General features: G+C 41.3%; 1 protein-coding gene across 1 annotated transcript in view; it reads left to right on the forward strand.

The window, feature by feature from the left end:
• The window catches only part of rad51 (RAD51 recombinase), a 77,104-nt gene that overhangs the window by 14,195 nt on the left and 35,991 nt on the right, over window positions 1-26,918 (forward strand). The window contains exon 3 of the mRNA XM_073040341.1: window positions 23,133-23,270. Within this exon, the coding sequence (XP_072896442.1) occupies window positions 23,133-23,270 (138 nt within the window). The remainder of the gene's footprint in view (window positions 1-23,132; window positions 23,271-26,918) is intronic.

Raw genomic sequence — 26,918 nt, forward strand, 5'->3', positions numbered from 1 at the left:
CAATCCTTCATTAGACTCTCCATCATCCAACCTTTCTTATTGACTTTCACCATGATTTCTTTTGGGAATTTTTCCTTTGGCATTGTCAGCCGCTTAAAAATCACCATCGGTGGAAGCTTTAGTCCGGATGCTGTGCAGCTCAGAACACAAGTAAAATGCGTTCTCTCATGGCCACTTGTTTTCAGTATGATGGACGAGTCACCTTTTTTATTAACAGTCCGAGTGAGAGGCAGGTCAAACGTCAAAGGTACTTCATCCATATTTATGATTTCATCTGGCCCGATGGAATTCTCCGCTATCTTTGTTTGAGTGAATGTGCGGAAGTTAGCAAGTTTTTCCTCATGGTCGGGAGGGAGCTGCTGACAGAGAGTCGTGCGTACCCTGATGGACAGGCCTTTTCGTCTCATAAATCTAAAACACCACGATGGCCCACCTCTAAAATCTTCGATTTTCATTTTGGTGGCGATTGCTTTAGCCTTCAGTCTGATCTGCACGGTGGAAACACCGCGGCCGCCTGCTCTCTGTGTGTTAACCCAGTCTTCAAGAAAGTTTTCAAGTTCGGGCCATCTGCTGTGATTACCTCTGAAAGCTTTTGTCGTCTTTTTGCATTGATTCAGTTCTTCGCGCTGGCGTCTCCACCGTCTCACCATCGATTCATGTATGCCAAGATTACGCGCAGCAGCTCGATTTCCTTGTTCAACCGCCAGATTGATTGCCTTTAACTTAAAAGCTGCATCATATGCTTTTCTTCGAGTGTTTTCCATGTTGATGAGGGTGAGTACAAATGGCTGATTTACAATAATTTGTGAAGTGCGCTTGATTTATCGTACAATTTCATTGGACCTCTGTGAACTACTCATCAATTTTATTGGTCTACTGTTACGAGGCAAAATGTTTTGGCGGCATGGGAAAAAACCTTCTATTAGCCGCACCTTATTATAAGCCGCTATGTTCAATGCTGTTCAAAGCATGGGAAAAAAGTAGCGGCTTATAATCCGACATCTACGGTACTTCAGATCAGAATATGAATTTCTTTATCAGGGAATGACGCAGTATTTCCAAAGACCTCAGAAGGGAGAGTGACCTAGAGAGCAAATACTTTCCTGCTGAGGGAAAATAGCTTGGCATACACATACAATAAATCAAGGGAATGATTCAGAATCCTTGTGTACAAGATCAGGTAGAGTGACATGGAATTCTTATTAAGGAATTGGAGCAGAGTTTCAGATTTCTGGATCACTGGTATCTCTTCTGGGGAAGCTGTGATCTGTACAAAAAGGACAGGTTACATCTGAACTTGAGGGGGAATCGCTGTTCTTGTGGGCAGGTTTACTAATTTGGCATGAGGGTAGGAATCAGAGTGATAGGACAGAGGATTGGGGCAGTTTCTATATAAGTAAATGCAGTGTGTAGTTTAGAAAGGATAAGAACTGAATTTCCAGTTATACAGGCAAAATTGTAAAGGGTGATGAATACAGGACTGAAGGTGTTATATTTGAAAACTCATAGTATATGAAATATAGTGGATAATCTTGTAGCATAGTTAGACATTGTGGGCATCACTGAGTCATGGTTGAAAGAAGATCATAGTTGGGAGCTTAACATCCAAGGATACACATTGTATTGAAAGGATAAGCAGTTAGGCAGAGGGATGGTGTGGCTTTGTTGGTTTAAAAAGAAAATGAAATCAAATCCTTAGAGGTGACAAAGGATCAAAAGATATGGAATCCCTGTGGATTAATCCCAGTTAAGAAACTGCAAGGATAAAAAGGCCCTGATGGGCATTATATACAGGTTTCTGAACAGTAGCCAGGATGGTAGACTACAAATTACAACAGGAGACAGCAAAGGCATGAAAAAAGAGAAATGTTAAGATAGTTGTGGGGGATTTCAATATGCAGGTAGATTGGGAAGATTAGGTTGGTGCGGGATCCCAAGGGTAGAATTTGTAGATTGCCCGTGAGATGGCTTTTTAGAACAACTTGTGGTTGAGTCCATTAGGAAAATGCATTTCCAGATTGGGTGTTGTGTAATGAACAAGATTTGATTAGGGAGCTTAAGGTAAAGGAGCCCTTAGGAGACAGTGATCATAATATGATAGAATTCATCCTGCAGTTTGAGAGGGAGAAGCTGAAGTCAGATGTATTATTATTATTACATTGAAGTAAAGGGAATTACAGAGGCATGAGAGAGGAGCTAACCAAAGTTGATTGAAAGGGGACACTAGCATGGATGACAGCAGAACAGCAGTGGCTGGAGTTTCTGGGAGCAATTTGGAAGGCGGAGAATAGATACATCCCAAAGAAGTATTCTAAAGGGAGGATGAGGCAACTGTGGCTGACAAGGGAAGTCAAAGGCAGCATAAAAGCAAAAGAGAGGAAATACAGTATAGCAAAAATTAGTGGAAGCTAGCAGATTGGGAAGCTTTTTAAAACCAGCAAAAGGCAACTAAAAAACAAGGAGAGAAAGGATGATATATGAAGGCAAGTTAGCCAATAATTTAAGAGGATACCAAAAGTTTATGAGTAAACTCAAAAATCAATAAATGAGAGGCAAGAGTGGATATTGGGCCACTGAAAAATCAAGTTCAAGTTCATGTACGTTGTCATCTGATTGTACATATGTACAATCAAATGAAACAGCTTTCCTTCAGACCATGGTGCACCCACAAAATACACAACACATAAAACAAAATAAGTTAACAAAATATATTTTGAGGTGCAGGTAGTGCACAGTACAGGTTAACAGTAAACAGTTCACTGTGCTACTGACAAGACTTCTGTGGTGGCAGTGTATTCATTAGTCTCACAACCTGAGAGAAGGAGCTATAACCCAGTCTAGCAGTCTTCGTCCTGTTGCGCTTGTACCACCTTCCTGACAGAAGTGGATCAGAAATTGTGGGATAGGTGGTAGGGATCCTCAACAATGATTTGGGTCCTTTGTATAAAACACTCCCAGTAAATGTCATTGTAAAAAAAAAAGGGGGGGGGGGGTAGGGAGACCCTGGTAATCCTCTCGCAAGTTTTTACTGTTCTTTATAGGGTTGATGCTTTGCAGCTTTTGTACTACACAATGATGCAGCCAGAAGGAACAGTCAATGCTGCTCCTGTAGGAAGTTGTTAGAATGGGGGCAGGGAGCCTTGTATGCCTCCATCTCTTCGAAGTGTTAATACTGTTGTGCCTTCTTGACTAATGAGGAAATGTAGATTCAGGTTAGATCATCCACACACAATGCTGGAGGAACTCAACAGAGCAGGCTGCATCAATGGAAAACAGTACAGTCGACGTTTTGGACTTGGTCTGAGCTGGATCTGACAGTGAGTCAGCAGCAGCCCTGAGTGGCACCTGGTGAGAGTCCTGAGGCTCTTGTACCTTCTACCTGATGACAGCAGTGAGAAGAGAGCATGACCTGGGTGGTGTGGATCCCTGATGATGGATGCTGCTTTCCTATAACAGTGTTTCATGAAGATGTGCTCAATGGTTGGGACAGCTTTATTTGTGATGTAGTGTACTGAATCCACTACATTTTGTAGGATTTTCCATTCAAGGGTTTCTATTCCAGGCAGTGATGCAGCCAGTCAATGTGCTCTCCATGTATAAAGGTTTGTCAACCTTTTAGGTGTCATGCTAAATCTTTGCAAACTCCTAAGGAAGTAGAAGTGCTGCTGTGATTTTTTTTTTTGCAATTGCATTTATGTGCTGGGCCCAGGGCAGGTCCTCGGAAATAGTAACACCTTGTTATTTAAAGTTGCTAACCCTCTCCATCTCTTATCCACTGAGGTCTGGCTCGTGTACCTGTTGTTTCCCTCTTCTGAAGTCTATAATCAGTTCCTTGATCTTGCTGACATTGACTGAGAGGTTATTGTTATGACAACTCTCAGCCAGATTTTCAATCTCACTCCTATATGCTGAGTCATCACCACCTTTGATTTGGCCCACAACAGCAGGTATCATCAGCAAACTTGAATATGGCAATGGAGCTGTACTTATGCAACAGTCATAAATGTAAAGCCAGGAGAGCAGGGTACTAAGCACACAACCTTGTGGTGCACCTGAGCTAATGGAGATCGTGGAGTTGTTGACAATCTGAACTGACTGGGTACTTCAAGACCAGTTCCACAAGGAGGTATTGAGGCCAAGGTCTTGGAGATTAATGGTTAGCTTTGAGGCAATGATATTGAATGCTGAGCTGTAGTTAATAAGCATCTTGATGCATGCATCTTTGTTGACTAGATGTTCTAGGATTCATTATTGAAATGACATCTGCTGTGGACCTGTGTTCTGATAGGCAAATTAGAGCAGATCCATGTCACCTCTTAGGGAGGAGCCAATATGTTTAATCACCAACTTCTCAAAACACTTATGACTGTGGATGTGAGTGCAACTAGGGTGATAGTCAATGAGGTAGGTTACTATGTTCTTGGGCATCCGTATAATTGAAGCCTGCTTGAAGCAAGTGGTACCACACTGCTGAAGTGGGGTGTTAAAGATCTCAGTTAACACTCTAGCCCAGGGGTGTCAAACTCATTTTAGGTCACGGGCCGGATTGAGCAAAATGCAGCTTCATGCGGGCCAGATCAGTCGGACGCGTGCGAACGCAGCTTTCGTTGCCTCCGTTTTTTCAGCCTGCTCTCATGTGTCTCAGTCTCTGCTATAACTACAAAGTGTTTCACTTTACAAATTCCATTTCTTATGAAGAAGACTGCCGAATAAACACTAAAAACCCTGAAAACCTGGTACCTGAATAAACTTAGCATTAGCCATATCATACGCCATAGGCGCTTCGATTACTGGGGCCAGCTTTAATAGTAATTAGATATTATCTCACGGGCCAAAGATAATTCCACCGCGGGCCTTGAGTTTGACATATATGCTCTAGCCAGTTGATCAGCACATGTGTATAGTACTTGGCCAGGTACCCAATCTGGTCCAAATGCTTTTCATGGGTTTACCCTCCTAAAGGCAGCCCACACTTTGGCTTCAGAGACTGAAATCATAGGATCATTGGAGAATGTGGGAGCTTGTGATGGTTCCTTCATGTTCTGATGGTCAATGCAAGCATAAAAGGCATTGAACTCATCTGGAAGTGAAGCCCAACTGTCTCCCATGTCACTTGATTTAACTTTGTAGGAGATAGCATTCAAGTCTTGCCACAGCTGTCAAGTATCCCTCATTTATTCAAGTTTGGTCCTGAATTCCACTTCACCTATGAGATGGCTTTCCGGTGATCATACCTCTTGTAACTTTATTGGTCTCTAGATTTGAAAGCCTCAGATCTGGCCCTCACAGATTTTGGATCTCATGATTCATTTGGGATTTCTAACTGGGGAAGACTCTGAATGATTTGGTGGGGACAACCTTGTCTACAGCTGTTTTGATGAAGTCCATTACAACCACGGTGTATTAATTCAGATCCCTAGATTAGTGCTTAAACATGGCCCAGTCCACTGACTCAAAGCAATCTCATAACCCCTCCCCTGCCTCCCTTTGTTGTCCTAACTCTGGAGCTTTGCTCTTTATCCTCTGTCTGTATGCAGGTAGGAAAAGGACAGCCAAGTGATGCTCTCGTGTCCTCAATTTTGCTCTCCAGAGACTGTACATTTACATTTTCCAACAAGATGCTGGGTAGAGGAGGCCTCATTCCTCTCCATTTCAGCCTGGCTTGGTGTGTTCCCCCCCACCGCCTTGCTTATGGCCATGGTGATGAATCTTAAAGGTGCCGTGCCTGTCTGGTCTGAGTACTTCAATCGATAATGAGTTCTGAAGATCATTGAGTTGTTTTCAAAGTTCATTTGTTGGAGGGAAGATGTATGCTGCAGAATGCAGTGAAAGTAATTCAAAGTGTATTTAAGAGAATTTATCGAACCATTTCCTGCAGCCCACAGAATGTTGCTAATGATTGCTGGTGCCATCTTGTACTGAGGGTGTGATTGTAAACTGTAGCCTGAAATGGGTATTGCTAGAGGTATCCTGCAAAGATCAGTCATGGTGGGAATTCACTATACATACAGAGTTGGATGATGGTTAAATAGTCCCCAAGTCTGAGTTTCCTCATGATAAAAGATAGGTTGAAGTGTATCAACCTAAGAGTTTAAAGAATGCTGGTGAAGATGGAAAAAGCAAGTCTGAGTAGTTTTCATATTTGTTTGTCAGTTCTGTTTTATCAGTTCTATTTCATTTCACAGCATATCTACAAAAAGTTAAAATATTTGACCACTTATTTTCATTTGTAGGAATATGTGTTCGGTATCTTTAAGAATTAGCTGATCATTCCTTGCATTATAGAAAAATGTTAATCTGTGTCCTAAGTCAAACAGTAAAATGTTGATAAGGCGCATTTTACATTTTTAAACTAATTGTTAAGGACATCAACTTTATCTAAACTAGACTGTTTTGTTAATGTTGGCCATTTTTTTGAGGGAACTTAAATTATAGGATTCTATGAGCTGTTGTTTCTTTGTATAATGCCATATTGAAGCTGACTTTTTCATGTAAGATGAAGCTCATTTTGTTTCAGATGTTTTGCAAGTAGTTGATTTCTGCTGCCTAAAATGGGTTACTCGTGACCTGACTTAAGGATATCCTACTTTATGCAACTGCTACCATTATTTTAAAGCATTTTTTCAAGTTCTAAAATAAAGTTTTGTATCCATTAATAACTGGATACAGTATATATTCCACTATTTTAATTTTGGAAAGTGTTATGATAAATTTTGCATGAAATGAAAATACTATATTAAGAGTGTATAGAGTAGTGGTCGCCAACCTTTTTAAGCCCAAGATCCCCTACCTCAGCCTTGGTGAAAGGCAAGATCGACCTACTAAATAGTTTAGAGAAAAAACAGCTCAGATTGTACTTCCAACTTGAGGCCTTTTATTTGGGCTAATTGTATTTGAAGTACATAAAATGCTTTTGTCAAACTTTCAAATTAATTCAACCGAGAAAACACTGTAACTAGCGTATCAAACAAGCCACAGCTGTCTTTCTTTAAGAATATTACAATACTTCATATCTTTTGTAATAACTTCTACTTTGAAAAAGGACCACTTGACAACGTCACATCCAAAGGAACAATTTTATTTGGAACGGCAAAACCAATATTTAACATAAGGAGGTTTTCACTGAACCGCGGTGCATGGTGGAGGGGCTATACAGACATGCGCACTGGGCAGAAAGAACAGAAGTAAAACCCCGCAACCCCAGAAACAAACTCTTTACAAACAGCTTTCCCTAGCGGGAGTATTGCTATATTACCATTATCCCAATTAGTATTACTTATTTTTATAATGCTCACATTACAACATCTTTAATTCTAGGTTTCATTATTTAATTTTATTTCAACATGAAAAATAAATTAATAAAAATTGACTGTTGCACTCAATGTGATGACTGGGGCTGAATACTTTCTGCTAGTTCCCTGAAATTTGGCTCATAACTACAGACTGTCAGTCTGAAACAGTCTGTGAGGTGTCCGTCAGTAAGACAGCTCCTGTACTTAGATTTAATAATTTTCATCTGTGAAAATGCAATATCACACAGATAAGGTGACCCGAAGTAGGCACTGACTTTTAGTGCACACATGGTGAGATGAGGAAACTTCTCCCTGCTGACAAGCCCTCAAAAGTCACCGTCCCTTCATCTTGCTTTAAGCTTAATGTGATTTTGCAAATCAATTATTTCCATTTCAATTATCACTTGGCATACCAAATACTTGCTGGAATTTGGCTGTTATCTGTTCTATATTGATCCGCAAAAATGGGTTTGAAATAAATGCAGCAATATCTTTCATGATGTTTAACTCCCCAAAACGCCGATTGAACTCTATTGCCAGTTTGTCTAGGTAAGCACAGTACTGCTCAGGGCGTAAAGCATTTTTTCATTGATGGCCTGTAACAGTTTCACCAAGTTGGGAAAGTGTGTCAGCCTCCCGTTCTTTAAATTTGAAATCCAAACACCAAGATTGGCCTGAAACGCATTTACTGCGCTTATCACGTGGTCTTTTCCCATGAGCTCTTTGTTAAGTGTGTTTAATTTCGCCATTAGGTCTGTCAGAAACCCTAAATCCAGTAGCCACGCATCATCTGACAGTTCCTCGTTCTCCTCATTTCTATATCTCAGGCAGCAAGTCAACAAATCGTTGCAGCCCAGTGCCCTCGCAAACTTCCTAACAGACTGAATATTTGAATGGACAGTTTCCTTTGTTAGACTGAATGTTGAATCTACCATGTTTTTGAGACAATAGTGTAAGTTTCAGGGGTATGCAAGCTAATGACACAACTGTATTTTGTTTCCCAGTTCTTTTACATTTGGGGAATGTTGGAATTTAAAGGGGGAGAGGTGTTGTAATGTGAGCATTATAAAGGTAAGTTAATACCAATTAGGATAATGGTAACATAGCAATACTTATGCTACGGAAAGCTGTTTGTAAAGAGAGGTTGTTTCCGGGGTTGCGGGGTTTTACTTCTGTTCTTTCCGCCTGGTACGCATGTGTGTATAGACCCTCCTCCATGCACTGCGGTTCTGTGAAAACCTCTATGTTAAATATTGGTTTTGTCGTCCTAGATAAAGATGTTCCTTTGGACATGAAGTTGTTGAGTGGTCCTTTTTCAAAGTAGAAGTTACTACATGTGAGCTCTAGGGGTAAAATTTGCTTTTGCATCAAAAGGTTTATCAGGCATAATGTATTTGTGTACAGGTTTCCCCCGCTATCCGAAGGTAGAGCGTTCCTGTGAAACCATTTGTGAGCTGAAATGTCGTAAAGCGAGGAAGCAATTCCCATTAATTTATATGGGAAAAATTTTTGAGCGTACCCAGACCCAAAAAATAACCTACCAAATCATACCAAATAACACATAAAACCTAAAATAACATGAACATATAGTAAAAGCAGGAATGATATGATAAATATACAACCTATATAAAGTAGAAATATTGTATGTACGGTGTAGTTTCACTTATCAAAATCTGGAAGACAGCGAGCCAAAATCTATTTGGAGGAAAAAATCGGCACGTACACACATGCACATACAACTGCCCGCACAAGACTTCACGGTCGTGGTAGTCTTTCTCGGGGTAAGCACACATATGAGTCCAGCGGCGCTGTGGAAGTCCATAGCGGGGATATTCCCTTCTGCCGTCTGCGTGGGATGACGAGTCTATTGGGACCCTGAGGACTTGTGGAAACTGTGTGGTGGTTTCTTTCAAACCTATAGTCTTTTAACATCTTTGGACTATTTATACTGAGCCCATGGTCTTTTTTATCAATTATGCTATTGTCTGCACTATTGTAACTGTATGTTGTAACTATGTGGTTTTGTGCAGGTCTTGTAGCTTTAGCTTTTGGTCTTGTTTTGTGTGGTGCGGTTGGAGCTGCTTTCCAGGGAACGCGCTAAGATGGTAGCGCGATATTAATATGCAGCAGCCTCTCCGGACTCTGGATTGGGGATTGCCAAACGTTATGTGGATTTTCTGGTGTAGTCTGTTTTGTCATGTGCTTTTGTGATATCATTCTGGAAGAACGTTGTCTCATTTTTTAACTGCATTGCATTTGTGGTTTCTAAATGACAATAAACTGAAACTGAGAAAAAAAGTGGGCATCTTTTTTTCAAAAAAATTAAAATCTTCTCTGGTTAATGAAAACAGGTACTAATGTAGGTCTTTCATAACAGCGAGTTGTCGTAAAGCAAACGTTCGAAAAACGGGGGCCACCTGTATTTATTTTTTTTAAAATTTCCTCGGGATCTACTGGGAAAGTCTTAAAGATCGACTGGTCAATCGTGATCGACTGGTTGGTGACCACTGGTATAGAGTAATATAGTATGGGTACCTGACTTGCAGCAAAATCAATGTACAGGCATTTATCTGAAACAGAACCCTTGTTTAGCGCAGGTACTGTGTACCACAAAAGAGGTGTTAAGTGAGTGCTCCTATTATGTGAATTGATGCTGTATCTAAGAGTTGAAAGACTGGGGGCATTTGGGAGACAGATCTGAACAGACGGGGAATATCTGCAGGAGGCAAGTTCTTTATGCAAGGGGGCTCTGGAGGCCGTGTAATCATGTAGCCAGATATTTCAGGATGACTGGAGGGTCTCTGTAAGAATATGCATGCAGTTTGCATTGCAGGAAAGTTCATGCAACCAATTAGCCTTCTATGGAACAAAACAGGCTCTCCTTTGTAACATTTCCCTAATGGAATAGTGAGTAGCCAGGATGATCCAGGAACAAGGAATTTGAAAGTGACTGGATGGCAAAAAAACTGTCTACATGAAGTCAGATTTGAGATTGCAAGGGATTCTAGATTTCAGAGGAAAAAGATTTCAGTTCAATTGTTGACTTATTAGCATGATTTCAGGGAATAGGGTTTCTAAAGCCTAGCTCTTCTAGTATTACGTGACCACAGTTTTATTTACTGTGGGTGTCACTTTAAAACGCCTGGATGAGGCAGGACTATGACATCAGTATAACAAGCTGAGACAGACCGCTGGGATTTTCGGAAAGGAGAGAGAGAATAGAAGTTTTAGACCACAAGCTGCTGGCAGGAGCTTGCTACAACAATGGGTAAAGTCTGATACTTTCCCATGCCCAAAGGATTGGGTTGACTAATGGCACACAGTGCACATTGAATGTGTGACTGTCACTTCATATGATCCATACGTGGATTTTGTTTGAGTATCCTGTGGTGACCACTTTTGTTGACCCTTATATGGTTTCAGGCCTGTTATGTGATAACCACTTGTGCTAAGGAATGTTCCATGACTGTCACCTTGTGATATTTCCATGTGGATTTCCGGATGACTTGACGGATAAGATCTTCAGCGACTGATACTTCGTCTTCCTTATGTGGAACCTGTGGAATTCTTCGTGATTGCCTCTTCTCTACATTTTACCGTGGATTTACCAGTCCCTCCCCTCATTTATTCCGTGAATTACCGGACCTCTAGTTTGCCATCTCAAGACTTTAAGAACTGTTCCTAAAATTGACAGTTTGGGAGCCACACACATTTAACACAGTTAATTTCTGTTTATTTCATTTAATTTTCTACATTTTTGAGTAGATACTAATAAATATAGTGGTTTTAACATTAAAACCTGACTCAATTTGTGATCTATTGCTGCTGGTATGTAACACTAGCAATAAATAAGGACAAATAAAAACACAAAATGCTGGCAGAACTCAGCAGGCCAGACAGCATCTATGGGAGGAGGTAGTGACGACGTTTCGGGCCGAAACCCTTCATCAGGAGAGCCTCTCTGTCTGCTCCCAACCTACTATTTCCTACACTGAAGAAGTTCAGATCTTTTATCTGACGGGAGTTCAGCGAGGGCCTCTCTCTCTGCTCCCAACCTACTATTTCCCTCTTCCAGCAATAAATAAGGACTGTCATTTTTCAGAATTGGTTGGAAATTTTCCTGCAGCTGCAATTTTGCATGTTGCAACATTGTAACATAATTTTAGGATTTTACACAGGAAAATCTGCCAAGAAAAACAAATGTTGTAAAAAATGACAAGATGAATCCCTTACAGACAGCGATAGGACTTGAACCCTGATCACCGGTACTGTAAAGCATTTGCTGACCACTAGGCTATTGTATTTTGGTGGCTAGAGAGTGGAACATGAGATAGGGACTGAGACAGTGGCTCATCAGTATTTACCCTGGATATATTACTCTTATCCAACCCTGAGCATGTATTGAGAACAATTCAGAGGAAGTTAAGGTGATTTTTATTTTTTAAATCTGAAGTTCTTTATTCTGCATTACACTCTGAAATTTGAACAAATAACAACGTGGAAACATGGCTCAAATTTCTGTTGAAGCACTTGCACAAGATTTTTCTTATCCAATGTTGCTGTATGTACATCTAGTTTTTCCTAAATTCCTACCAAATGGAGAATCTTTGATTTGTTCAAAATCCGTGGCAGTGAATCACTGTTTCTGGAATTTGGAGACCATTCAATGAAAGGTCTACATTTATGTAGCTATGTTCATAACCTCTTCAGTCAAGAAAGCACAACTGCGCCTCCACTTTCTGAGGAGATTGAGGCAAGTGAGGCTCCCCACTCTCGTTCTAACCACATTCTACCAGAGCACTGTTAAGAGTGATCATCAGCTGTATCACCATCTAGTATGGCATCGTATGCATTATACTATTATACAAACGGTATATTTAACTGTCATATATACACTAATGTCAGCTTGTCCATCTACAGAATTTAATTATTTTTGTTAGTATTATTGCATTCATATTATTTGATGTACTGTGTTTGGTCAAAAGGAAAATTGTTTTGTTTAGTTGTATGTTTTGTTCAGTTGAATGACAATTAACCTAAACTTGATACTACCAACAGTGAAGAAATTTTGAATTGTCGTGATTGTAAAGCAGGAAACAAATTAAATTAAAGCCTCACAAACAGAAATAGTTAGGCAAAGTTTGTTAAAATATTGATCAAGATATTGGGAAGAATTACACTTCTCTGGGAAATGGTCCAAGGGAATCTTATTTCTGAGGATAAATGCTTGGGCCTTAATTTGACAGAAATGATGGTACTCATGGCACTGTAATATTCCCCCACTGCCATGCAATGACAGCCCATATTAACTAGTTCTTATGCAAGCAAGGATGCTATTTCAAATGGTAAAAAACAGATGGAATGATTCATTGCATTCTTTGTGCAACAATCTTAAAACGAGTCATTTCCTGATATTTCTGAGACCGTATAACTGGTCCAAAGTTTGACATTAATTCATAATCTAGTACCTTTAGGCAAGTGGGTTAGTGTGGCCTATTGCAGTGAAATAAGGTAAAACATGCATTTTTGTAGCCTTATTACTACCTTTCTCCCAGTTTAAGGTGGCGCTGCTGAAGATGGGCAACAGCTTACTGGCAGTTCATAATGAAAGATATGCAACTCAATACTTTGTTAATAAAACTTTTTCTGTGAAAAATTGTTGTAAACTATCACCACAAACAATGAAGAGGTGAGTGAAGGTGAGGCTAATTTGAGGATCAAGGCGTGCAGGTTCAATGCAAAGTTAGAGTGAGTTCGAGGCATGGTTAAGGGGGAGTGGTTGGAGTGAGGTTAAGGCTTGTTCGAGACAGAGTTGGAGCCAGTGGAGAAGAGAAAAGTCAGAGTGGAGGAGTTTCAAAGCCCATCCACCTACTGCAAACCGAGAGCGCAGGGCTGACTTGGAAAGATCGGATATGGTCCAGATCATGACGGTGGGTCCAAGCCCAAGCATGTCAATGCAGCGAGGACTGCCTGATGTTTAAACAGTTTAAATGCCAGGCCAGGTGGGTTGAAAAAAGAAGTGGGTTTAAATGTCAAGCTAAGAGGCGTGGATGAAGCTGGTTCTGCTTGCTGCTCTGTGATGTTTTCTCCACTCTGCTCCGGTTGAGGCTGTGTCCTGCTCCAGCTGCTGCAGACTTTGTGTCTGCGAGCTTTGTGATGATTTGCCCTGCTGTGTGTTGAACTGAGGCTGAGGTTATGGGCCTGCTCAGGGCTTCAGGTCTATGAACTCGCTTTGTTCTGAATGCTGTTGCTTGTTTTCATTGCATGATTCTTTTTCTCTCTCTCTCTATACTTTGGATGTTGGTCTTTTTAAAAATTGAGTTCTTTTGGGTTTCTAGTTCTGTGAATGCCTGTAAGCAGACAAATCGCAAGGTTGTATAATTTATACATAACAGGTATTTGAAACTGAAAATTAATTGCAACCATTCAAATTTCACATTTATTCTGTCATCTTGTTGTAGGCAAAATACATCAGCTGATTTGCACATTTTAAGTTTGTCAGGCAACTTTCTGTTTGGTATTGGGGAGAAAAGCATATTTCTTCTCTACATAGATTTCTAAAATTTATTTAAGAGATGGTGTCTGTCAGTATTGCAGGTAACCCAACAACCTGGATGATGTGGATGTCTATACAAATCACAGTTTCTGATTTTGCTTGTCTTGCAGATGATGGATATGCTTTTCTTAACCTTTGTTGTATAATGTACTTATGCAGATATTTAATCCATCACAATCTCTTGAGTAAAACAATCAGAATAGTTTCTTTGTATCCTTTGAAGGTTACTCAGTAGTTCAATAGTTCCATTTAATATCAGAGAAGTGTATACAATAAACAACCTGAAATTCTTGTTCATTGCAGAAATCCACAAAAACAGGAGTGCTTTAAACAATGTGACAGTAAAAACATCAGAACCCCAAAGCCCCTCCTACACTCCCCCCCAAGCACAGCAGCAGCAAATCAGTGACCCTCCCCTCCCCTCCCCACTTACTTCAGCAAAAAAAATGCATCAACACCCTCCACCCACTAAGCAAGCAACAGAAGAGTTCCCAAGAAAGACCATGATATGCAGTACAACAAAAAAACAATTGTTCAACCTGATAATTCGATATACCACAGGCTTGATTGTTACTGTGAATGTATATCTGATTCCAAAACAAAGTTTCTTTCCTTACAACAGTCATCAAAGTAACAACCAGTTTACAATGTTAGCCATCTTGGGCCCTGTCTAACCCCTTTGCTACTAACACCTGTTACGTATCCCGTAACTGGATCACTTACCAGCAAAGATAGAGAGGTCCGCTGAAGTCTGATGGTACCATTTTCAAACGTTTTTATTTATAAAGGGGCACAAACGCAAGGTTAATACAAACATTCAGATAACACATGTCGTCGATACTCAATCTAAAGCGCAGGGGTAGTACTACTCAATAAGAAATAAGCTCTATCGTTGTCTAGGGGTTAAACGATTTGTCCGATGGAAAGATAAAAGTCTTGCCAGTTCATGGAGGCTTTTTGCCGTTTGAGGGACCGCTGGGTGTTCACGGGTTGGAGAGAGAAAATAAACTTGCCAGCCTTCTGGACTCAAAGCGTGAGGTCGAGAACGGGAGTTCCTCGTTGTCAGTCCGAAATCCTTTTCGGGGTTATTAGCCACTCGATTCCCTAGCTAGGGAACCCAAATCACACGTGGCTTCCGAGCAGCTTCCCGTTATTACGAGAGGCATGAGCGATGGTCTCCGTCTGGTGCGTCGCTGGAGTACCGCCTCCAGCAGTCTCCTTTTTATCAAGGCTGGCAGATTTGTAAATGTCAATCAAGGTAGGGTGATACCATCCCCACACCACATGGCCCGAGGGTGTCCATGTCCCTGATAGCTGGCACGTACTATAGAGTTGCAATTCACACAGGTGCCTCTAAGAACAATGGTCAACTCCGTTGCATTGTCTCTCATTTCCTGGGTCCATGACCCGAATTAATAGCGATCTTGCGATTCTCTTGAAGGAGGGGGCTGGTCCCGCACCCTTCGGCCCCTCAGAGCTGTGGTACATTCATAACACCCCCTTTCTTTAGAGCGTTTTCACCAGTGGTGGAAACGAAGTGATACAGAGTCCTACGGGATTTTTTTTTGAATCTAACACAATACACAAGCTTTTCATTTCACTACAGAGCTACTCAGTTATACATTTAATTCAGCATCTAGATAAACAATCCGCTAGCACATTATCACTCCCCTTAATGTGCTGTATCTTAATATCGAATTCTTGCAGGATCAGACTCCAGCTTAATAACCTCCTGTTTTTATTTTTCATATTGGCCAGGAATACCAACGGGTTGTGATCGGTATAGACCACTAGGGGTTTTTGCGCTGGACAAATGTACACTTCAAAATGTTGTATCGCCAACACAAGTGCCAACAATTCCTTTTCCACGGTAGAGTAATTCCTCTGGTGTACATTGAACTTCCGAGAGAAATATGCTACCGGGTGCTCCACTCCATCCCCGGCTTGCTGTAAGAGGACTGCTCCTGCAGCCTCATCATTGGCGTCCGTCGCCAAGGAGAAAGGGGCGAACAAATCGGGTGCTTTTAACACAGGGTGATGGCACAATATGGCTTTTAATCTTTCAAAGGCATCCCGACAAGAATGACCCCATTCAAATTTTTCCTCCTTCCGTAGGAGTTTTGTAAGGGGGAGCGCAATGTCCGCGAAATTTTTACAGAATTTCCGATAGTATCCCACCATGCCCAAAAATCTCCTCAGGGCCCTTTTATTGTAGGGTACAGGGACCTCGGAAATAGCCCGGACCTTCGCCTGCACAGGGGCCAACTGCCCTTCTCCCACCACATACCCCAAATAGGTGATCGTGGCATGACCAAATTCGCTCTTTGCGAGGTTTACTGTAAGGTGGGCTGCCGACATGCGGGTAAACAGATTTTCTACAGCCTCCAGGTGCTCCCCCCAGGTGTCATTCCAAACCACCACATCGTCAAGATAAGCCTTGGTGTGGGTTAACCCCTTTATCACAGCGTTTATCATCCGCTGAAATGTCCCTGGGGCATTTTTCATCCCGAACGGCATAACGTTGTACTCGTACAACCCGGACGGAGTGACAAAGGCTGAAATCTCTCGAGCCCTGTCCGTTAACGGAACGCACCAGTACCCCTTTAACGAGTCAATTTTTGTGATGTACCTCGCCTTCCCCACTTGATCAGTGCAATCATCCACCCGGGGGATAGGGTAAGCATCTGTCTGGGTGACCGCGTTGACCTTCCGGTAATCGGTACAGAATCTTATGGTACCGTCCGATTTTGGGACAACCACGCAAGGAGAAGCCCACGCGGAAGAGGATTCGCGGATTATCCCAGCAGCTAGCATATGTTCAATCTCCTTTTCTACTAGCTGGCTCTTTTCAGAATTCATCCGGTACGGGGCCTGTTTTATAGGTTGGGTTGAGGTAACTATCACATCATGCTTCGTCCCACTACACCTTCGGGGAACATCTGGACATAAGTCTGCATGCCGGTGAATAAGCTGTATTACCTGCTCCCGCTGTTCAGGCTTTAAGTGGCTAACTTTCTCCGCAAGGCTTGCCAATACTATAGAGTTCTCCAATCTGGTGGGGACCATACCTATCTTTTCAAACCGTTCTGGTCCCTCCTTACCATCCTCCTCTACCTCATCGGCTTTCATGGCCGCCCCGACCACCGCGGGGGTGGTTTCATGGTACCTTTTTATCATGTTCACGTGAACTAACTGGGTCGACTTTCGCCGGTCGGGGGTTTAGATCACGTAATTCAGCAAGTCTATTTTCTTACGCACTGTATATGGTCCTTGAAACCTCGCCTGCAGGGGGTGGGTAACTACCGGGAATAGGACCAAGACCTGGTTGCCTATGTGAAACTCTCGGGCTCTCGCTTTCAGGTTATACCACTGACTCATTTTTTCCTGAGAGTCTTTAAGGTTTTCTCTTGCCAAGGCGCATACTTTATGCAGCCTTTCCCGGAATTTCAGAACATAGTTGATCACACTGACTTGGATGGTCGGGCTAGACCACTTTTCTTTCAGTAGGGTTAGAGGTCCCCTGGGCCTGTGACCGAAAACGAGCTCAAATGGACTAAACCCCAGGGAGCACTGGACTGTATCCCTTACGGCAAATAACGAAAGGGGTAAAGCCTCATCCCAGTCTTGAACGTTCTCCTGACAATAAGCTTTAAGCATGGTCTTTAGGGTAGCGTAGAACCTTTCCAATGCTCCTTGGGACTCCGGGTGATACACAGAGGCCAGAATCTGTTTTACCTCTAACCGTGTCATCATCTGCCGAAATGCGCTAGACGTGAATGTACTTCCCTGGTCCGATTGTATCTCCTTAGGCAGCCCCACTGTGGTAAAGAATTTAATAAGGGCCTTCACCACCACAGAGGTCCTAATACTACCCAGAGGCACTGCCGCCCACTCGCAGTTTTAGGTAAGGGTCCCACAAAATCCACAATGATTTGGGAGAAAGGCTCCTCGCATGCGGGGATGGGTCGGAGGGGTGCCTTAGGGATAACTTGGTTCGGCTTACCCACCACTTGGCATGTATGACACCTTTTACAATACTCAGTAATATCTTTTCTCAGGTTTGGCCAATAGAACTCTCTCTGAATCCGATTCACTGTCTTCGTTATTCCCAAATGCCCACCTAAAGGTCCCTTATGGGCTAAGTTCAAAATTTCGTCCCGATATACTTTCGGAACTACTATCTGATGTACCACTACCCAGTGCTCATCGACCGGTACCGCGGGGGGCCTCCATTTCCTCATCAACACCCCCTCCTTCAAGTAGTAACCCTCGGGTTCTGTCTCAATCTCGGTCTCAGAAAGAACCGACTCCCTCAAGGCTGTCAGCTCCTCGTCATTTCCCTGTTCCCGTACAAACTCTCTTCTCCCTAAGGACAGGTCTACCTCCCCCCCCCCCCCCTTTTCTCTCTCCTTCCTCCCTACTCTCCGGTTTACCTTCCTCTGACCCTCGCTGGTACAGAGTCGGTAGAAATGTCTCGGCCAAATCAAAACTGGCTAAATTTAAACTGCTCTCATTCTCAGCTGCCTTTTTCGACATGCTGCGAGTGACCGCGCATGCGGGATAGACCTTAGGATCTGAGGGAGTGGCCTCAACCCTCGCAGGCTGGGTTGTCAGCTTCACGTCTGCACCCATCTTCCCACCCACTAGGTCGTTACCCAGAAGGATGTCCACGCCTTCCCCCGGCAACTCCGGCAGGACCCCCAACTCCACTGGTCCCGACACCAACTCGCAATCTAGAAGGACCCGATGCAAAGGCACCACTTCGGTCCGTTTTCCTATGCCTCTCAGGGCTACCTCTCCCGTCTGAGGCCCGAATTTCAACACGTTACCGCTAATTAATGATAGCTCCGCCCCGGTGTCTCTCCAAATCCTTACGGGAATTGGTGGGTCCCCCTCCCTCAAAGACACGGTTCCTTCGGAACTAAACGTCTCCCGCCCCTCCTGTATTCCAACTACCTGGGGCCCTCTCGGCGATTTCCTGATCGATACAATACAGCCTATAGGGATAGCTGCTTTCCCTTTTTCTGGCTCCTTCCTCGGAGCGGGGCATTTTGATGCAATATGTCCCACCTTCCCACAATTAAAACAGGTCAAACCAGGAAATCTCCAGGTTTCCTACCTGCTATCCTCACTTTTCCTACTAGCTCCCGGCGGAGTTTCCCCCTTCGCCGGTGGGCTTTCCCTACCGTTCCGACGGTCTCTCGGGTAACTTTTTGGCGAGGAAAACTTTATCCTGTGGGTTAGGGCATATTCATCTGCGAACCTAGCAATTTCTGAGATGGACTTATTCGCCTTCTCATTCAAATACATCCAGATCTCCTCCGGAACACACCCTTTTAATTCCTCAATCAGAAATAACTCCCTGATACGCCCATAATCCCTGTCCACCTGTTCCGCGGTGCACCAACGGTCCAAGAGCACACCCTTTTCATAGGCTAGCTCGGTATACGTTTGATTCCACCCTTTCCGTAAATTTCTGAACCTTTGTCTATACGCTTCCGGTACTAGCTCGTAACTCTGGAGAATGGCCTCTTTTACTTTGGCATAATTCTCCGCTTCCCCTCCCTCGACGGCCAAGGCCGCATATGCTCGTTGTGCCTTCCCCTTTAACACACTTTGTAACAACGCCACCCACTGCTCTTTGGGCCACTTTTGATTTACCGCCACCTTTTCAAAAAGCAAGAAATAACTATCAACATCCGACTCTTCGAATAGAGGTACTACCCTCAACTCCCGACTAACATTAAACCTCTCCTCTCGTTCTAACCCTAGATCTCTTCGCTCTTTCTTTAACTTCTCCATCTCCAAGTCATGTTCCCTCTGTTCTCATCTCTCCTCATACTCTCTTTGCTTTTCGGCTTGTTTCCTCTCGTTCTCGGCTCGTTCCCTCTCGTTCTCGGCTACTTCTAGCTCTTTTAGCTGAATTTCATGCTGTCTTTGCTTTTCAGCTTGGTCCCGCTCTTTTCCCACCTCTAACTCCTTTAGTTGGAGCTCCTGGGCCCGTTCTTTCTCTCTCTCAGCCCCTTCCAGCTGCTTCATTTTAAATTCATGTTCCAGCCTTAATTTCTCCAACTCTAGCTGATCCATTCCACTCGCTGGTACTTTTTCAGGGATATTTTCCAAGACCCCAGCTTCGAACACTTTCTTCCCAATGTAATACCGAGTTATGGCCCCTCGCACCTCCCGCTTTTTCATGGACGACCTCACTTCTGCGAGGTCCAATCCCTTTGCCAAATTTAACAAGTCTGATTTGGTGGCCGCTTCTACAGTCGGGTTTTTCATAAATTCATCCACGTCCATCTTTGCTGGTTTCCCGTCTGGCTACCCGCATACCAGATTCAAATTTATTTATTTATTTATTTATTTTGACTTACAGACCCAATTCACTGCCCTCCCAATTTTGGTTTCAAATCTCGAGACGAGGCTCCCACGTTGTTACGTATCCCGTAACTGGATCACTTACCAGCAAAGATAGAGAGGTCCGCTGAAGTCTGATGGTACCATTTTCAAACGTTTTTATTTATAAAGGGGCACAAACGTAAGGTTAATACAAACATTCAGATAACACACGTCGTCGATACTCAATCTAAAGCGCAGGGGTAGTACTACTCAATAAGAAATAAGCTCTATCGTTGTCTAGGGGTTAAACGATTTGTCCGATGGAAAGATAAAAGTCTTGCCAGTTCATGGAGGCTTTTTGCCGTTTGAGGGACCACTGGGTGTTCACAGGTTGGAGAGAGAAAATAAACTTGCCAGCCTTCTGGACTCAAAGCGTGAAGTCGAGAACGGGAGTTCCTCGTTGTCAGTCCGAAATCCTTTTCGGGGTTATTAGCCACTCGATTCCCTAGCTAGGGAACCCAAATCACACGTGGCTTCCGAGCAGCTTCCCGTTATTACGAGAGGCATGAGCGATGGTCTCCGTCTGGTGCGTCGCTGGAGTACCGCCTCCAGCAGTCTCCTTTTTATCAAGGCTGGCAGATTTGTAAATGTCAATCAAGGTAGGGTGATACCATCCCCACACCACATGGCCCGAGGGTGTCCATGTCCCTGATAGCTGGCACATACTATAGAGTTGCAATTCACACAGGTGCCTCTAAGAACAATGGTCAACTCCGTTGCATTGTCTCTCATTTCCTGGGTCCATGACCCGAATTAATAGCGATCTTGCGATTCTCTTGAAGGAGGGGGCTGGTCCCGCACCCTTCGGCCCCTCAGAGCTGTGGTACATTCATAACACACCTTACTCTGGATCATTTTTCTTCTGACACAATCATCCCATATTGACCCAGAATCTTAGAATTGTCATGTCAGAGCAGATGGCCATTTAGCCCATGGAGTCAAAATAAAAATCTATCCAGTCTAACCAATTCACTGGTATAGTATTGTACATGTTATTTATGAACTTGTCATTCTATGTCCTTTACTAATCATATTCTTTAACCTCAAAGTTCAAAGTAAATTTATTATCAAAGTATATGCATGTCACCATTTAGTATCCTGAGGTTCATTTTCTTGCAGGCATTCATATTAGAACAAAGAAATACAGTAGAATCAAAGAAAAGCTACACAGAAGGATTGATAAGCAGCCAATATGCAATGAAGACAAACTGTGCAAATACAAAAAAAAACAAACGATAACAACAGAACATGAGTTGTAGTGTCCTTGGAAGTGAGTCAATAACTTGTGTTCAGTGATCAGTTCAGAGGTAAGGTGATTGAAGTTATCCATGCTGGTTCAGGGGCCTGAATGTTGAAGAGTGATAACTTCCAGAATCTAGTGATATGGGACCTAAGGCTCTTGTACCTCCTTTACGATTGCGGCATTGAGAAGAGTATGGGCCAGATGGTGGTTGTCCTTAATGAAGGATGCTACATTCTTGTGGCAGCGCTCCTTGTAGGTGTGCTCAATGGTGGGGAGGGCTTTTCCTGTGATGGACTGGGCTGTATCTATCATGTTTATGTAGGCTTTTCCGTTCTTAGGCATTGGTGTTCCATACAAGGATGAAGTGCAAACAATCAGGATACTCTGTGATATCTAAAAAAGATTGTCAAAGTTATAAATGTCATGCCAGGACAGAGAGCTGTGAGATTGTTTTCATTTACACCTTAAATTTGATCCATAGCTTAGTTGTACTTTAAAATTCAATTACCGTAGATTCCGGATTTTAAGCCGCTACTTTTTTCCCACATTTTGAACAGCTTTGAACTTTGCGGCCAATAATCCGAAGCGGCTAATGCATGATTTTTTTCATGCCGCCTCGTAAACATTTTGCCTCATAACAGTAGACCAATAAAATTGATGAGTAGTTCACAGAGGTCCAATGAAATTGTACGATAAATCAAGCGCACTTTCACAATTAAATTATTGTAAATCAGTCATTTGTACTCACCCTCATCAACATGGAAAACACTCGAAGCATTGTGCTGCCTACTTAGTTTAAACTATATTTGTTTTCTGTACTACATCGCGGGATGCTATGACGTCACACCCGGTTTCGCGGTGTCTTGTGGGAAAATGCCGGTTTGCGATGAAACGGGACGGAGGGAGGGAGCGCATTACGCGAGCGGCTTTGGATCTGAGCGAAAACGCTGCTTTTAAGTTAAAGGTGATCAATAACTTTTCCTGGTAGGCTGCAATATATATATTTTTTTACCAGTCGTTAGGAGATATTGGAATGTTGTTCAGTAAAGAAGTATACGCAACGTATATTTAAAAGTAGCCGCGTACGGGCACGGTTCGAAAAAAAGCATTTGCAATATGTGTTTGTTTTTGTTACCATATGGATTTAATTAAAAGTTTAAAAAATCCTCACGTGTAATATCTTTCTGTGTAAATATCTCATATTACAACGTGGGACACCTGCAGCCGAAAATCCGGTGCGGCCTAAAATCCGATGCGGCCTTTACAATTAAAAAATTGATTTTATTTCTAAAATTAGAGCCAGCGGCTTTTAATCAGGTGCGCTCTGTAGTCCGGAATCTACGGTAACTTTTCCTTGTTCTTCCTGTTTCTACATGTTCCAATCACTATTGTAATCACCATGCCCTGTTCTCTTAGACTTTGCCTTATCCCCTTACTCACTGCTATTCATAATTGTATTGTTCTACACTTGATTCCATTTTATCTGTTTTCTTCTGCTTGATGTCTATATGTTGTCTATTTTGAGCACATTGGATGTATTATGCTGTTTAAAGGTATGTCATTGGTTTATGCTATTTGAGTCTGTATTAAATTGTAGTACGTGGATTCAGTGTAATTGAACTGTCTTTGCTTCTGTTTGTAGCAATGTGGGATCAGTGCTAATGATGTGAAGAAGCTCGAAGAGGCTGGTTTCCATACTGTGGAGGCAGTGGCTTATGCTCCAAAGAAGGAACTGCTAAATATCAAGGGTATCAGTGAAGCAAAAGCAGAGAAGATTCTGGTAAGAGTGAAGTAAATCATCTATCAATTTCATTGTTTTTTAATAATTTTTTTAATTCAATTTTTAAAATAGTTACATAGAATGAATAGAATAGTAGAATAATATGATATCAGCCCTCCCCCTTCCCTTAACCCCTCCTCCCTTAACATACCTATCTGGAAAAAAAAGAAAGAAAGACTGCCTGGATATTGGAAGATCCACACGTGCTCCATGGAATTCAAAATAGCTTTAATATATATATTTATTTCTTTCCCCAAAGGACCAATAACTTTATCTTCAGAGCACCTATATATATAATCCTATCTTTTGTAAATAAGGGTGCCAAATTTTCAGAAATGTATCATATTTATTCCTTAAATTATAAGTAAATTTTTCAAGTGGAATGCAGCTAAAAATTTCATTATTCCAATGATCCATACTTAAGTATGAATCCGATTTCCAAGTAACTGCGATAGCCTTTTTGGCTACTGCCAATGCAATTTTTTATAAATTCTTTCTGATATTTGTTCAATTTAGGTTTCGGTTTTATCCCTTCAATATCACCTAGTAAAAATAATATTGGGTTATGTGGAAGTTGTGTTCCAATAATTTGCTCCAATAAAACTCTTAAATTTATCCAAAAAGGTTGAATTTTAAAACAAGACAGGTAGAATGTAAAAAAGTACCAATTTCTTGATTATATTGAAAACATTGATCAGATAAATTTGGGTTTAATCTTTTTTTTTGCGGTGTAATATATAATTGATATAAAAAAATTGTGTTGTACTAATCTAAGTCGGACATTTATTGTATTTGTCATGCTGTCAAGACATAGTCTTGACCAATTTTATTTAATCAATTTTAATATTCAAATCTGTTTCCCATTTTTGTCTTGACTTATGAATTCCTTGTTTAAATGTCTGTTTTTGAATCAAATTGTACATCCAAGAAGTAAATTTTTTTATTTTTCCTTTTTGAATTAAAGTTTCTATTTCATTAGGTTTCGGCATTAACATTGTTTGAACCAGTTTATCTCTTAAGTAAGCCCTTAGTTGAAAATAACAGAAAAGAGTGTTATTTGATATTTTATGTTTATTCTTTAATTGATCAAATGACATCAATATACCTCCTTCAAAACAATCTCCTATGTATCTAATCCCTTTTTGAAACCAGTTATATAAAAGTTGATTATCCATTGTAAAAGGAATGAGTCTATTTTGAATTAGAGGTCTCTTTGCTAATAAAGATTTATTTATCTCATCATCAACATTTGTCTTATTCCATAAATCAATCAAATGTTTTAATATAAGGGATTCTTTCTTTTCCCATATCCATTTAGATTCCCTTTTATATATAAAATCTGTTATATTTTCTCCTATCTTATCTAATTCTATTCTAATCCATGCCGGTTTATCTTCATCAAAAAAAGATGCAATAAATCTAAGTTGATCTGCTTTATAATAATTCTTAAAGTTTGGAAGTTGTAACCCTCCTAGGTCAAATTTCCATCTCAATTTTTCCAACGATATTCTTGACATCTTACCTTTCCAAAGGAACTTCCTCACACATTTATTTAACTCTTGAAAAAAACTTCTGTGGCAGTTGTATTGGTAATGTTTGAAATAAATACTGTAATCTAGGAAATATATTCATTTTTACAGCATTGACTCTATCTACTAATTTTATTGGTAACATCATCCATTTATCAAGATCTTCTTGAATTTTTTTCAATAATGGTAAATAATTTAATTTATATAAGTTCTTTATATTGTTATCAACTCTTATACCTAAATACTTTATGCCATTTATCGGCCATCTAAATTGAGTTACTAATCGACATTGACTATAATCTCCTTTAGTAAGGGGTAAAATTTCACTTTTATCCCAGTTTATTTTATACTCTGATACTTTCCCATATTCTTCCAATATAAAAGCTAATTTACGCAATGAATACAATGGGTTTTTTAGATAAATCAGAACATCATCAGCAAATAGATTAATCTTGTATTCCTCCCGGTTAACTCTGAAACACATAATATCTGAGTCAGTTCTAATTAATTCAGCTAATGGTTCTATCGCCAATACAAATAAAGCAGGTGATAGTGGACAACCTTGTCTAGTTGACCCTGTTAACTGAAAAGGTGTTGAAATTTGGCCATTTGTCAGTACTTTAGCTTTGGGACTAGTATTTTAAGTTTTAATCCAATTTATAAAAGATACTCCTAACCCGTATTTTTCCAATACCTTAAATAAAAAATCCCATTCCAATCTATCAAATGCTTTTTCTGCATCCAAAGCTACTGCCACGCTCATTTCCTCCCTCTTTTGTGCCAGATGAATTATGCTAAGTAACCAAGTTACATTATCTGCTGATTGTGTATTTTTAATAAATCCAGTTTGATCCATATGTATTAATTTTGGTAAATATTTAGATAATCTATTAGGTAAAATTTTTGCTATTATTCTATAGTCCATGTTCAACAAAGAAATAGGCCTATATGATGCTGGTTTTAAAGGATTTCTATCTTTTTTTGGCAATACTGTTAAAATTGCTGTCGAAAAAGATTCTGGAAGTTTATGTCTTTCTGCTTGATATATTAGCTCCATAAAAGGAGGAATTAATAAATCTTTTAACTTTTTATAAAATTCAGGCAGAAAACCATCCTCTCCTGTAGATTTATTACTCTGGAGTGATCTTAAAGCTTCTTCGACCTCTTTTAATGTAAAAGGCATATCTAATCCCTTCTGTTCTTCTGAATTCAATTTTGGGAGAGTTATTTGTGATAAAAGTCTTTCTATCTCAGCAACATCATTTTGAGATTCTGATTGATATAATTCAGAATAAAAACTTTTAAAGGCTTCATTAATTTCTAAAGGTTTATAAGTAATTTTATTTGCACTTGTTCTAATTGCATTTATCGTTTTGGAAGCCTGTTCTGTTTTCAACTGCCAAGCAAAAATCTTGTGTGATCTTTCAACTAATTCATAATATCTCTGTTTAGTTCACATACCGTAGATTCCGGATTATAAGCCGCTACTTTTTTCCCACATTTTGAACAGCTTTGAACTCTGCGGCCTATAATCCAGAGCGGCTAATACATGGTTTTTTTTTCATGCCGCCTCGTAAACATTTTGCCTCGTAACAGTAGACCAATAAAATTGATGAGTAGTTCACAGAGGTCCAATGAAATTGTACGATAAATCAAGCGCACTTTCACAATTAAATTATTGTAAATCAGTCAGTTGTACTCACCCTCATCAACATGGAAAATACTCGAAGCAAGACCCGAGCGCGTCAGACCCGATTAGACCCGATCGCAATGCGCAAGCGTCAGACCCGATTAGACCCGATCGCATTGCGCAAGCGTGTCAGACCCGATTAGACCCGATCGCAATGCGCAAGCGTCAGACCCGATTAGACCCGATCGCATTGCGCAAGCGTGTCAGACCCGATTAGACCCGATCGCCATGCGCAAGCGTCAGACCCGATTAGACCCGATCGCATTGCGCAAGCGTCAGACCCGATTGGACCCGATCGCATTGCGCAAGCGTGTCAGACCCGATTGGACCCGATCGCATTGCGCAAGCGTGTCAGACCCGATTAGACCCGATCGCAATGCGCAAGCGTCAGACCCGATTAGACCCGATCGCATTGCGCAAGCGTCAGAC

This window comes from Hemitrygon akajei, chromosome 3 (assembly GCF_048418815.1).
Source record: "Hemitrygon akajei chromosome 3, sHemAka1.3, whole genome shotgun sequence".
Lineage (NCBI taxonomy): Eukaryota > Metazoa > Chordata > Chondrichthyes > Myliobatiformes > Dasyatidae > Hemitrygon > Hemitrygon akajei.